Consider the following 14,307-nt stretch of genomic DNA (forward strand, 5'->3'; position numbering starts at 1 on the left):
TTCAGAGCCTGCACAGTCCCCCAGGAGAAGGGGGGGCAGACAAACGAGGCAGGACTCGTCTTAACTTCCACAGCTCCTCCTGCTCCCGCTCAGCCACCAGTGACACTCCTGCGACAGACAGAGCCCAGGGAAAAGGCTGCAGCAGCATTTCAGATTGCCTTGCACGAGTTGTATCCCCCCACCCTTGCTAAACCAGAAGTTTCCCCCAGTCTTCTCAAGCAGAAAGCTCAGGCTTCTGCAGTGGTTTGTCCTTTTAATGTGCAGGCCGATTTCCTTAGATGCATCGTTCCGTTTGCCATGCCCTTAGCTATAAGGGCTCTGCGATTCTGCCCACAGATTATTTTGAACAAGAGAAATGGCCATGTAGGTTAATGATATAAAGCAGTGGTGATTTTTCATTTGTACAGGAGATAAAAGAACAGAAGGGGCATTTAAATAATTAGCACTTAAGCAGATACATCAAGGCCCCTCCACAAAACTCTTCTTACCCTAGTCTAGCAAAGAGGAACATGCTTTTTAAACAGACTAAGACTGATGATTACAAGAGAAAAAAAAGTTGATTTCTATATTATCTATTGGGGGAACGCCACAAAATGGTAACAAATCCTACCTCCTTTCCTAATACACCAAGGTCAAAATATATACTCATGCCATAATTACCATATAGAGCCTGTAGTACAGAGTACCAAAGTACAGATTGAGCATGCCAGGAAAGTTGGTTACAGATAACTACTTTGATTGTTGCTTACAATATTAAGCCTATTTAGATTTAGACTTGCCAAACATTAACCCCTATGTGTACAAGTAGCCCATTGTCAGATGTGTCCCTCAAACAACGTAGCTGTACTCCAATATGATGAGGCTATATAAGAACTAACCTGATTATGAATGCGTTAAAATTAAGTCTTTTTTAACTGCTAAGGATTTAGATTGAATCCAAATGTTAATGGGATACTGTCACAAAGCTCTGAAACCTTAAACAGGATGCCATGGTGGGGGAAAACCAACATTTGTAGAAAAGTGACCATGGGCTTTGAGAAGATAATTTGTTAGCACAACTCCCCACAACCACTAAAGAAACAGCAAATGCAAACAGATTGATGTTGTTATACTAGTCAGCAAACATGACTCCATTCCTAAGACACACACACAAAAAAAACCCCATCCAGGCTTTCCAGGAAAGGGAAAAAAAATTTAAGCCAGAACAGCAAGACATGTAAACTAACCACAGAGCTGATTTTCCAGAAGTGATCATGTTCTAGGTTTGATGTGTGGTGCTGTAAGAGCTGTGTTGTCAGTATTGTACCTTTAAGGCCTGGACCACGGTGTGTGGGAGGGGTCAGCTGCCAGTCAGCTGCTACTCTGAAACCAAGAAATGAGGGGGCTTAGGTGCTCTGTCTAAAAAAGCTAACAATCAGAAAGAGTTTTTCAGAGAACTTTCTCACTATAATTTGATGGTTAGCTTATTTTCTGCTTGCCATTCTATTCCAATTAAAGCCAGGGTAATTCACTTAAGACAATCAGTAGCTTATTGGATTCTCCAGCCATAAAGCTTGATCAGCAAGATGCAACTTGCTGTTCCTATAAAACAAGAATTGCTTTGATTTACAAACACACACACAAGCGCTCCTTAAAATACATTTCTTTTTAATTTGGACGTTGATAGCTCTGCAAAATACTTCTCCCAGTCCCTTTTCCACAATTAATCATAAATATACTCACTCTGCACCCACATTAGGTTTTTTGTAAAACTTTCACAAGACTCAAAGATCCACCCTCCGACTTACTCTCCCCAAGAACTCTCACCTTGTTAGTTTTCTTTCACCACAATGCAACATAATTAAGAGCATTTCCTCTTAGCTTAAACAGTTTCAGAAGAAAAAAAACCAAGCAAATCAAGGCTTTAGAGAATAAAAGCTTCTCCTTTTCTGAATGTAAGACAATCCTTTAACATTTTTTCATTCCTTTGCAACTTTTGGATTTCAGCTGAAATATGCTTTATGTGAGGGGGAAAGGAGCCCCTTCCATCCCAAATCCCTCTCAAAAACATCAAGTCTCAGTGGTTTAGGAAACACATTAGGAGAGCTTCCTGATTATTAAATGACTCTAGGGACCTCCTGCAACCTGGTTTCTGCATGTGGCCACCACAATGTTTAGAAAGTTAAAGCCTAACCATAATTGTCACAAAAATGTCATAGTGAGGGGTCGGGTATCAGTGACAATATTGCACACCACTCCAGAGGCACAGAAACAACTAACGGATTAAAAGTATTTGCAAATTTAATTTTTGTTAAAAGGGTCTAAGGAGGCATTAGCGCAGATGGGCCTGATCAGTTTTAGTTTGGAAAACTGAGAAAAATGTTCCATTCATATTTTGTGGCCAGAACCACCACCTCTGAAATAGGACAAACCCATCCCAGTGCACAGGAGTAAGCCAGCAGCCCTTGTACTGCCAAGGTGCCTTATTCAAGTCATTGTGTCATCAGAATAGCAGACCTAGACAAGACACCTCTCACCCACCCTGTCCTCTGGCTGTTATCGGAGATCATTTCAGCATTTGTCTTCTAGCCATTTTTTAACTCCATCATTGCTATCAATCTAAACCTACAAGAAGTTCCCTCATCCTTCACCTTTTTTAATACACCAGGTGGTTTCCCATCTAACCTTTAAGATGGAAACCGACTCCTTGCCTGTTTAGGCAACTTTTCCCAAATTTGTCTTCAAGATGGGGTACAGTTAGGATAAACAGGGCCACAGGACAAAGCTTTGAATACTATGTCACTGAGCAGGCTAAACCGGTTCATTTTCTTAAGCAAAATAAACCAAGTTCCCAATGTAGAATATACAAAGTGAGCCCACTGAGATCTGAATGCTTTCCCATTAAGGCTTGAACAATCAGCTCAGCCTCTGCAAAATACAATACGGATACTGTGAAAAGGAAAAGTTAGTTAAAAAAACAGCTTAGCACTCAATAAGTGAAGGGCTTTGCTTTTTGATTGCAAATGGCAAACATTTTTAAAAAATGATCTGCTCTCTTGGAACAAATCTTCCTTTTCTTAATAGCTTCCCCCCCCACCCCATAAAACAGCCAGAAAAAAGCATGGTAAGTTGTCCCACAAAAGCCCTGCACGCATAGAGCGTCATATTAAATATACAACTGATGCCAACTTTTAAAATGTCTTTAAAAAAACCTCCCCACACACATACATGCGCACACTTTGGCACACAAGCCGTAAGTTATTTCACTTGAACGTTTCAAAGTTGTAGGACAGCCACTGTTCTTTTTGTTGTTTTTTTCGTTTTGCCTGGTATAAAGATAGCAAGCAGTGATCTTGGTGGAGCACGAAGAGTAGGTACAAATGCTAAACAGTTCACTAGCATCATTTCTGCAATGCTGCTAAACACTTGTACCAGGATGATTTTTCCAAAGCTGCTGGTTGATTACATACATATATATAAAAACTAATGTAGACATTCACTGTTTTCAATGTGAAAACAGTAAAATGTAATTCTGAATAATTGTGCATTTGCCATAGGGTCCTTGAGAAGAGGAACCATAAAAATATTTTTTTTTTATTAAAAGTCTTTTTTATTTTTTTACCCTTAAGTAAAGAGCAAATATACACTTAGTAAGCAGAGCTCAGATCCACTTCTACTGAGGGCCTGGAAGTCTTTACATTTAATCTATTCCCCGTGGCATATTGAGACAAAGGAACAGCTTGCAGCTCAGAAGTGGCTAGCGTTCCTGAGAGATCTACAGCTCCGGCTAACCTCATTAGCCAGTATGAGCTGGAGATTCATTAGGTCTTCAAGATTTGTCTGTCTCAGCCAAATGCTTCTGTAGAGGACTCTCCAAATCAGCAGTTCTCTCCGCTAGGCAAAGCCTCGCAAATGCATCGACACGCCCAGGCTCTGGAAGCGGCAGCGCTGTCAGAGCGACAAATGTGAGCGGCCACAGTTCTTTGTATTTCAACCCATACTAGGACGTAACACGAAACCAAAAGTGCTGAGCTTATGTTTTCTTATTACTCAGAGGAAAAGGTCTTGATTCCAGCTAGGACCAAACTTCCAGAAGGGGGTCAGGAGGAATTTCAGTGATAAAGAAACTAGCTGTGCAAAAAGAAAGTGCATTTAAAGGTAGCTTTAAAACCAGATTAAAGATCAAATTGCCACTTGGCAGGAGGGAGACTCCAGCTCCTGCAGCCATGCTCCTTGGATCGGATGGGCTGACATTCATGCTTTCTTTCACAAGTCCGTTGGGCAGAAGAGAAGTGCGTGTCCCCCCCACTCCGACAGGGACACATCTCTTGTGGCAGATCACGCTCTCTCCTGCCCGTGTTGTTTTCACTTGGTATCAATCTGTCCACCTGTCATCGGAACTCATAAATGGGTGCACTGTGCTCAGGGACATGAGTTAGATTCAGAGACTGATACCTGAGAGGAAGGAAAAACAGGGAAGATAATGATAAGACACAATGAGCCATTTCCCCTTCCGACCTTTCCCTGAGCCTGGCATCTGTTCAGCTGGTTACACGTTTTAAGGATCTGACCATTCGACTTCAGAACGGAAGCAAGCTCTAAAATGTGCCTCTTCGATTGAATCCTGATTTTCAGCCCCATCACTTTGGATTGTCTACAGCTGGTTGTATTTGCTGCAAATCACAAAACGCTTTTAAATTAACGTCTGACGCATTCATTACATCCAGAGAGAAAAAGCTGCACCTGCATCAAGGGCTCTCAAACTCTTAGACCGTTCCGTTCATCGCTGTGCACACTTCCCCACCCATTCGAAATCACTTAACAGCTCTGGCCGTTGCTTACTTTCCTAATATTGCTAAAAATACAGGGCTAATAGTCTTTTCAAGCTATCTAGCAAAGGAGAGCCAGCACCCTAGGACTTGCCTGCTCACCATGGGTCCTTGGCAGAGGCTCTGCAGACTGGGAAGCACCGACCTGAATGAAACCTGACTGAAGGTTCTAACAGCAGAACTGTTAGTTACAAGAACACTCTTCACTCTCTTTTCAAAAGGTCCTCCTCCACAGATGCCTGCTTTGCAGTTGGTCCCACCCAGGGCAGATGCAGAGTGTTGAGTGCATGGAAGCTCAAGTTAGAGGAGACTAGTAGAACAAGAATTATAGGAGGGGCCAATCCTGCAGTGGTGATACTGTACTACTGTTCCCCACTCACACCGCCCCCCAAACCTCTTTTACCCTAGCATGGGAGCAAGTATGTGAGAGGCTTGTGACTTGCTCGTGTCAAGGACACAATCTTACTAAGCCCACAAGCAGCCTCCGCCCCACTGCTCAGGAGAGCACCTTACTCTGCCCCTTGCTAGATGCACGGTGGATCAAGGCCGCAGCAGTGCAGCACAGCTATGGCCAGCAGTTTGGCTCCGGAAAGAGCCCCTTGCACGGTGGTTCCTCTATTCCTTCCTCATGAGCTACAGAGATTTCTCGATAGTAAAGATGGAGGGGGGCTAGCTGTTCAGGAAGCCCGCACCTGCTGTATGTGTGGAATTATTGAAGGGGTCAAGTTAGCAGCTACTCACCACCAGGCTTGACATCAGTTATTGGGATGGTGTTACCAAGATGGGGGTATTAATGTAGGGACAGCTCTATAGCCAGTAAGAAAACCCTATTCACAGTATCTAACTGTGCCCCCAAAGCCTCAGCATTGAGCAAGAGCCAAGTCCAGGAAGCAGCCATGAGCCCATGACTTTGACCTGCTGGTGAGCCCTGCAACTAAGTGACTGACACTGGGCGTCAGCACACCATGCTAACAGGGCAAGTGGGGAAGGGAAAACATTCAAAGAGTCAGTCCTGAAGAGGTTAAAAGTGAATCGCCAGCATCACAGAGACAGTATTTTAATCTCAAGATGCCGAGTGTTCTTCGCTATACTATCATGTGTAATACAAGTCATGGCTTCCTCTCAACAGCCAGCAGCTGAAGAATGAGTCACTCGTGTAGCATACAGTAAGTATAATGCCAGACAAGCAGAAGGAGGGAAAGAAAAGCTTTTGACATGTAGCAATAGTACTTAGCAGCAATTCACCACCAGCTGCCGGATCTCTCCACTTCAGATCTTTTGACCTCGATTTTACCGTGCTCCATGGCTAGTGACAGGTATGTGAACGGGCAGAGCTGTCAGACAGAGCGACAAATGTGACACCACTTTTGGTGCTGGCACCTACAGCTGACCTAACCACACACCATATAGAAACTCTCTCTCCAGGCCAGCCTGAGTTTCAGATGCCAGGGGCTGAGAGTAGGGCTGGTGGAACATTGTTCTTTCATAGCACAGTAAGGTCCTACATCCAATCCCAGGGCTGTGAAGTGATAGAGGAGCCCAGACACCGCTAGCATCCTTCAGCCTGTAGAAGGGAAGGAAGCTCCCCTTACCATTCTGAACTCCTGTGGTAGTAATAACCCTCTATAGATGCTGCAGACTTCTGGAAGCTGATGTAATAAAACCCAGCAAAGGAAGCTCCGCTGATGTCTTTGATCGTGTGATCTGGGACTAGGAACTGCTCCTGCACAAAAGATAACAAGGGTTTGTATTTAAAATGGGTTTGAACCTTTGCCTCCCAGAAGTCCTAGGGTGCACATTTGCACTTGTTATAAGTCAGAGGGGTTGAGCTCTGGAAACTCAATAGAGAAAGATGTCAAGTGAGTATTTTATAGCTGTGAGCTCATATTAGTCATACCAGCATGGACCAAAGGGACTATTCAGCAGGTATATAGTGACCATTGTACCCTTTCAGAAGATCTCCACTACGACAGTCTTAAAGGGACATTGTCCATTTGCAACCCAATGTTTTTAAAGAGCACATTAGAAGTCATTTCAGCTTTCACCTGCCAATTTGTGGTTTGACAATCACATTTTCCTGTTTTTAAAGACAGTGGTTTTCTCCCCCTGTAACAGCATGAAAGACCCACATAAATGGGAAGGAACAGATTTAGCTACCCAGTGGAAACAACGAAATTGGCTATACAGTGCGTCAAAAAACACACAGCCCAAAAAGTCTCTCTTATTCCTTCCAGCTACCTACATGTGCTGAGTGGTGCAGAATAACTCGACAGAAGTGCCATTTTAAAGATGTTTATGTCTCTCTCAAGCAAGGAGGGACAAATCCTTAGTGCTGCTACAAACACCCCCTTCCCGGAATCTCATTCTGTATGCAGTGCCCATGCATTTCATGTTCTAAGTGTCGGCAGTTTCATACCAGCTGGCTGGGGCGGGGACGGGGGGGGGCTGGGAGGAAACACATCCACAGGAAGTTTTTTACCTTCCACCTCATGAAGACATAGTCCCCGTTCTTCAAATCCTCGTAATCAAAATCATCCGAGTTAAATGTTTTCGCATATTGGTAAAAGGCCTGGAATTTCCCCTGAAAGCACAGGAAAAACAAAAATCAATTCCTAGAGCACAGCTGGCTTTCAGTTAGCAGAGTTTATGAAGGGAAGAACGTGTTAGCAGGTAAGAGTCTCTGGGAACTGCACCCTGCAATGTCAGGAATAGGAATTGATGATCCAGTAGGATTTTTTGTTTCGTCTCCAGGTTTGGCAACTGCAGTGAAGATGGTAAGGGATTGCTGCTGTGACTTGCCAGCAGAGGGCCCAGTAGAAGTGGTGGCTTTTGATATGGGTGCCTGCCCTGGATCAAGGCAAGCTGGCTAGTTAGTCTGGCTTGAATCTATCACACAATAAGGCCTTACTCCAGGTGTGGTCCCATCAGCCCAGAAGATCATATCATTCGTTCTCAGGAACAGATCAGAGATTTTGGCTGGCAGCACTTGTAAAGTCTGCAAAGAAATCCTCTAGCCAAGCCACGGAAGGTCAGAACTGACATTCCTGATCTATGGGCTTGTCTACGTGGGTGATTCTTGCACGAACATAGCAGTACAGATGTCACTGCACTGCTGGAAATCACTAGTGCTGCACTTGGGTAAAGAGCGACTTTTGCCAGAGGAGCTTCCCCTAGTTTCAAACCAGCTGAGTCATGCTGGTGCCAGTCACTTTTTTCACCAGTACAGTGTGTCCACACCAGGGCTTTGCACTGGTGCAGCAACATCAGTGAAGCTACATCAGTAGGGGTGAAAAAAAGCAAAGGAAAGAATCCCTACAGGAAAAAGCAACCAGGAGAAAAGCCAAAAGAGAACTTTCCAGGCTGTCTTTGTATATCAACAGATATACACAAAGCCTTAATTGTTTCTTTTTTAAAAAAACCCTCCGCATATCCCCTTTAAACAGGTAATGTGTTTGGGGTGGTTTTAGATCTCTAGTGGGTTGCCAATATGTTTAATTACCCAGTGTTTACGATCGACGTCTTCATCTGCATCCCATTTCCGCGTTAAGAAGGGGTGCTTTTTACTGATTATTTCCCCTTCAAAGAAAGTGGTAAGGGTCGGGTATTCCTAGGAGGAGGGTAAAAAAGATTAAAGATTAAGGAATTTTGCCAACAAAAAAACAAAAACCTGGGCCCTGTACAGGAGAGGACACACTCAGATACTGGCAAGCATTTCAGCAAAGAATGACACATCAGCACCAAACCCCCTAAAGTGGTCGGAGAGTTCGGTCTGATGTCCCCCCTCTCTCTGCTTTGCACCTTATTTTATCCCGTTCCATACACTTCTAATGGGGTGCCCCTTCCCATCTCTCTCCCATAGCCCATTTCTTCCCTTCATCTCTCCTACACTGGTCCCCTTGCCCACAATCTGTCTGCTGACTCCCCACACCTTTAATTTGCTCCTTGAGAAGGGATCAGAGGCTATGGTGAAATTAAAGAAAAACGTGACAGATCAGCCAAAGACATACAGAAGAATTAGGCTGGATGGGCTTCCCCTGCTCGCGTACATTGAAACTATGGTCTATTTTAGAGTTTCACTGCGTGGAAATGCTCAGTAAGCTCTACAACAGTGGTGAGCCAACATGTATCGTCAGCTGAAATAAGGAGCCTGTGTCAGGAGAACCTTGTGAGGAAAGGAATGCAGAGGTAGAAAGAAACCGGACAATCTGCATGTTAAACCAGTCATCTTGCTGAATGCCTGAGAGGTCAACTGTTAATACAGGCAGGTCCTACATGAAAGGTGTGGAAAGAAGAACTTCAGGAAGATCTGGCTTGTCTGGAGGTTTGGGGCAACAAAGATACACGCACAGCCAATTAACTGGTGATGGCAAACTCAGGGCCGCTTCAGCTCAGCCCTTACAGCGCTGCTATCAAGTTAAAACAATTTTTAATTAAGTTGCCACAAAACCATTGATATTTGGTTTACACTGTGTAAAAAAAACAAAGGAAAGGGATGAAGGTACCCAACGGTCCTCTTAATTATGGGCTCAACCTCACAGACCCTCATACCTTTAGCCAGAAATAGGAGAATGGAGTATAGAAAAGGAGTTTAGTAACAAGTGCTCACCTCTGTAAGGCCTTTAATCTTCAAGTATCCACAAAGATAGGAGTTTTCCATATCCACATGCTAGGATGGAGAGCACAAAATCTGTAAGTGTGTGTATCCAGAGTCAAGATACCCAAGTTGGCCCATTGCCAGAGCATTTTGAGCATTGGGCCTTAAAGTCTCAGCTCTGTTAAGGATGGTACAGAACTGCATTGCCCAGCTTTGTTCATAAGTCATTTGTGCTGATCACAGAGTGGTATCTGGACTCAGGAGAGAATCATTTAGAGGTATCCACTTTACCTTTTCTGAAAGCGGGCTGGGGAATGTCCCACGTGCTTTCAGCTAATTAATAATATGTTCTACTTGTATAGCACCTTTCACCCAAGGATCTCAAAATGTTTTATGAAGATGGGTAAGCATCCCCGTTTTACAGAAGGGGAAGTTGAGTTGGAAGTTAAGTGATTTGCCCAAGATCACAGCACATCAACAGAGCCAGATCTTCTGATTTGTCTGTCACCTGTTCTAACCACACGCTACCAGCAATCTAAACATCTGCGAGTGACAAAAACAGAGGGAACATCCTCAAACAATCAGATCTTTCTCCCTCTCCACCTGAAACTCTGGTTTCATCCTTGACTTTGAGGACAACTGTGTGTAAATCGGTCTCCCACCACTTCCATAACATGACCTACCCCAATGAGTTCTCTCTACTTATCTGGCACTAAGGCCTAGTCCCTTCTAAACAACTCCATCACTGCTGCACACAAGAGTCTTCTCTGGAACGTTTGCCACCTGGAAAAGTCTGCGTGTACCTCTCTTTAAACTGTGTCTAACACATACCTGTCTCCCAATGCCTTTGTTTCTCCCCCGCCCTTTTCTTGGGCTTCTGACTGAATGTTCCATTTACTCGCCATGCAGTGTCTGAACACTGGGATACTTCGATTTCTAGAAACTTCTGCTCAGAAACCCACCAATCATCAGATCAGCTCTCAAAGCCAAACAAAGAGTTTGACAAACCCAGTCATCAAAGGTAAAGATGCATCTTTCCCATCTGTAGCAAATTAAGCGCAATCTTTCACTGCGCTTATGCAGAATAATTGTAGTTAATGCTGCCTTTCAGATGACATGCAAAACATCAGCGTTTAAGCTAAAGACTGGGTAGTCTTTGGGGGAAGAAGAGCTGTAACAAACCTGATCACCCACAGGAGGACTCCATTGACGCTAGCTGTTCCAGGTACTCTTGTGCTGTTGACAAATGTAGCACTGTACGTGAAGATTGACAGTATGGTTTAAATGCTACTCATGTCTGCTGACCTTAGGACTTTGACATTGTTCCACAACACTAACCAATGCATCAGGCTTCATCATAGCTCTTGTTATATAAACCTCCAGATCTTTTGCAATCCAGCTGGAAACAGAGCTGTAACATACAGGATGTTTTATAGCAAGAGCGTATCAGATATCTGCTTGCCACTTACACACGACCCTACATCTCGCCAGCTCTGTCCAAAGTGATCATGCCAGTGCCCACAACTAAAAATAAAGCACAGAGAAACAATCACTCTAAATAGGAATGGGAGGGCTGCAGAGACAAGTGCTCAGTTAAAGAGATCCCTGCAGCACAGCTGGGCCCAACAGCTGCTCTTGCTTCATTCCGTTCCAGGACTGATTGCTTGGATTTGCTCTAATGCCTGGTCTACACTTACAATTGATCAACCTAGCTACCTCACTGAGAGCTGTGAAGGAATCATCCCTGAGCACCGTAGTTAAGCTGACCGAGTTCCCAGTGTAGAAGCAGCTAGGCTGACAGAAGAATTCTTCTGTCGGCTTAGGCTATGCCTATACTTAAACCACTACAGTGGTATGCTGCACTGTTTCACTGTAGACACTCACTACATCGATGGAAGGGTTCAATCCACCTCCCTGAGTGACAGTAGCTAGGTCAATGGAAGAATACTTCCATCGACCTAGCACTGGGGGTTTGGTCAGCTTAACTATATCTCAGGTGTGTGGATTTTTCACACCCCTAAGCAACACAGCTGGGTCAACCTAATGTTTACTATAGACCTGGCCTCAGCTACCGCTGCCTGCAGAGGTGGATTAACTACAGCAACAGAAAACGCCTGTCGGTCGCAGTAGGAAGGGCCAACTCTATAGCACAAAGGCACAGCTGCAGCGCTGGAGCTGTGCCGTTGAAATGTCAGTAGACACGGCTGTTGTTCCCTTGTCAGCAGGAGATCCAAAGGCTTCAGAGCCAGGAACTAGACATGCACGGATTGTGAATCTCAGGGCTGGAAAGCTGAAGTCCCAGTGTGAGCCCCTCAGGGACAAACCACCTGTGGTGGCTGGAAAACCCAATGTCTGGGGCATCTTACGCCCAGATGACTAGTATGGAGTAGTTTCCTCCCCAGCCCTCCTCATGCAGGCTGGCCTGCCATGCAACTACCCACTCAGCCTATTACCCACCCACTCAGCCAGTCCCAGCTGCTTGCTTCTTCCTCGACTGAAGCTGAGGGAAGAGCCCCCAGACTAGCAAAGGGTTTTGTTCATTTACTACGTTCTACCCCCACTGCTCCATGAAGGATGAGGGGGAGACATCACTTGCTGAGCAGATTTGCTCTAGCTCATGCCGGGGCAATCTGGGGTGGGGGCCTGGTGGGTCCCAAGAAAGGTCTCACCTGCCTCGCCCAACTCAGAGGCTGTTCTTGTCTGTATTACAGCTACCCTTGTGTTGCAGGCCTGGATTGGGGGAGCCACCTGCATCACCTCCACCTCGCAGGTGCTGCTGGCCCAAGGTACATTTAGAGCCATGAAGGCCTTCCTAGGGTGGGAAGGGTCCCGAACCTCCGCTGGACATCCACCTCACAGGCACCGCTGGTGCTATTTGGCCTGGCGTCCCCTTCTGATCTCTGAGAATGAAGTGTCCTACAGGCAGGGGGCTTCATGCGGAGGTCTCACGAGGCAGTAGGTCCGGATCTGAGGAAAGGGGTGCCCTGGGAGGAGGGAGTCGCATGGGTGCATGAGCGTGTGTGTTTTGGGGACAATGTAGATCCCAGTCTCTGCCAGAGAAGGTATGTGAGAGAAGGGGGTCCCTGTGGAGATCTCAGGGGCAGGGGTCCCCATCTAACAGAGGGAAATGCTTTAAGAGCAGATATTGCATATATAGATGTCGGATCCTGATCTCTGTGAAATGGGGGGATTAGGGAAAGAGGTCCCCATGGTGTCTTTGGGGGAGGGCTCTCGGGGGCAGTGGGTGTCTGGGCTCAGGGGGGCTAAGGTGCATGGGGGTCCACACTCTGGGGGACAGGCATCATTCTAGGCCCTGGTGGGGCAGGGGTGCTCAAGAAGATCCCCAAGAGATGCTCTAGGAGAACAGGAAGGATCTCAGGAGAAAGGACCCTAAGAGGCAAGACAGAGTACTAGGGCGGATCCCGGGGGGGGCAGGCGCTCAGGAGGGTATATGAGAGGCACTCTAGGGTGAAGTGAGGGGCCCCAAAAGGGAGGATGATCCCAGGGGGCGCTCTCAGGGAGAGGAGCAGCGGGTGCTCTGGGGGGACCCCTGTGGGGAGGACCTCAAGGGGTGCTATGGGGGTCCCAGAGAGGGGGCACGGTAGGAGGACGCAGGGGAGGAACCCAGGAGGGGGCAGGGATGCTATAGGAGGTCCCCAGAGAAGGGGTGTTCTGGGGTGTCCCCAAGGGGAGGAGCCAGGAAGGGAGGCAAGGGGCACTCTGGGGATATCCGGGGAAGACCCCAGGAGGAAGTGCGGGGGGTCCCAGGAAGGGAGCAGAGGGTGCTCTAGGAGGGCTCCCTGGGGAGGACCTGGGCGGGGGGAGGACCCCGGGAGGGGCTGCAGGGGGCGCTCTCGGGGGGGGTCCCCCAGGGAGGGGGGACCTCTGTAGGGCCCCGGGGAGGCGGCGCGCTAGGGGGAGCCGGGGGAGGACCCCGGGAGCGGGCGCTAGGGGGACCCGGGGGGGGGTCCCGAGAGGCGGGGCGGGGGATCCCCGGGGGCTCACCTGCATCACCACCTCCACCTCGTAGGCGTTGCCCTTGCTGCGCTGCTGGCCGCGGAACTTGGCCCCGCTGTAGAGCAGGGAGGTGGCGACCCCGGGCTGCGCCGTGTTGATGGGGGGCGGCGGCACCAGGCTGGCGGCGGCCCCGCGGCCCCGGGCTCCTCCCGGGCAGCAGCACTCGCTCCGCACCGGCATCTCGGGGGGGTCCCCGGGCGCCAGCGTGACTCGGGCTGCGGGGAGCTGGCCCGGCCGCCTGACCGACCCGGGAATTCGCCGGCTGCCCCCGCCGCCCGCCTCAGGGCCTCCCAGCGGCGCCTCCGCACGCTCTGATTGGCCCAGCGGGCTCGGCGGGGGGCGGGGCGCCATGCCCATTGGTCTAGTGGCGTCACGTGGGGGGCTGCAATGCCCCCTGGGCCTCGTAGTTTCCTGTAGGTCCGGGTGACGGTGCAGGCGGAGGGACAAAATAGCGATTATGATGCTGATTGGACGTTGGTGAGCAAGATGGCGGCGCCCAGAGGCAGGGCGGTTCGCCGAGTCGCGGGAGTGAGGGGAAGGCGGCTGTCCCTCCAGCCGCGTCCCTGCGGCCCCTGTCGGGAGTGGGAGCGGGCCCAGAGCCCTTATATACTCTATAGGGTCGCACAGGGGATTCCGCGGGGTTCTGCCCTCCTCTCTTTGGGGCCCACTCATCCCGGCGGGGGCGGTTCTTTGGGCGGCGGGGGGCACTGATCCCGGCTGGGGGGTTCCTTGTGTAGCCTATTAATCCTGGCGGAGGGCTCTGGGGGGGCCGTTGATCCTAGCAGGAGGGCTCTTGGGGGGCGGCGTTGACCCCGGTTGGGGGGCTTTTGGGGGTGGGCATTGATCCCAGCCTGGGGCTCTTGGGGGGGCGGTCCCGAGTCGTGAGGA

The 14,307-nt window shown here is 48.2% G+C and overlaps 1 protein-coding gene across 1 annotated transcript; it reads right to left on the reverse strand.

Moving 5' to 3' along the window:
* Positions 1-1,646: 1,646 nt before the first annotated feature.
* Positions 1,647-13,617, reverse strand: GID4 (GID complex subunit 4 homolog). The gene is made up of 6 exons (XM_074965078.1): positions 13,408-13,617; positions 9,415-9,474; positions 8,308-8,415; positions 7,288-7,389; positions 6,401-6,531; positions 1,647-4,434 (listed from the first exon to the last, which is right to left on the reverse strand). Exons 1-6 carry the CDS (start codon positions 13,597-13,599, stop codon positions 4,371-4,373), a joined length of 657 nt encoding a protein of 218 aa, XP_074821179.1. The 5' UTR covers positions 13,600-13,617; the 3' UTR covers positions 1,647-4,370.
* Positions 13,618-14,307: the final 690 nt, after the last annotated feature.

The sequence above is a fragment of the Natator depressus genome, chromosome 10 (genome assembly GCF_965152275.1).
Source record: "Natator depressus isolate rNatDep1 chromosome 10, rNatDep2.hap1, whole genome shotgun sequence".
NCBI lineage: Eukaryota > Metazoa > Chordata > Testudines > Cheloniidae > Natator > Natator depressus.

Bases quoted from the DNA above. Each gene is read 5' to 3' on its own strand.
- GID4 (XM_074965078.1), bottom strand. From the start codon at position 13,599: ATGCCGGTGCGGAGCGAGTGCTGCTGCCCGGGAGGAGCCCGGGGCCGC. The intron at 8,416-9,414 runs GTGAGCACTTGT...CCCTCCTCCTAG, and splicing joins AGATTAAAGGCCTTACAGAG to GAATACCCGACCCTTACCAC. The intron at 7,390-8,307 runs GTAATTAAACAT...CTGTGCTTTCAG, and splicing joins ACGTCGATCGTAAACACTGG to GGGAAATTCCAGGCCTTTTA.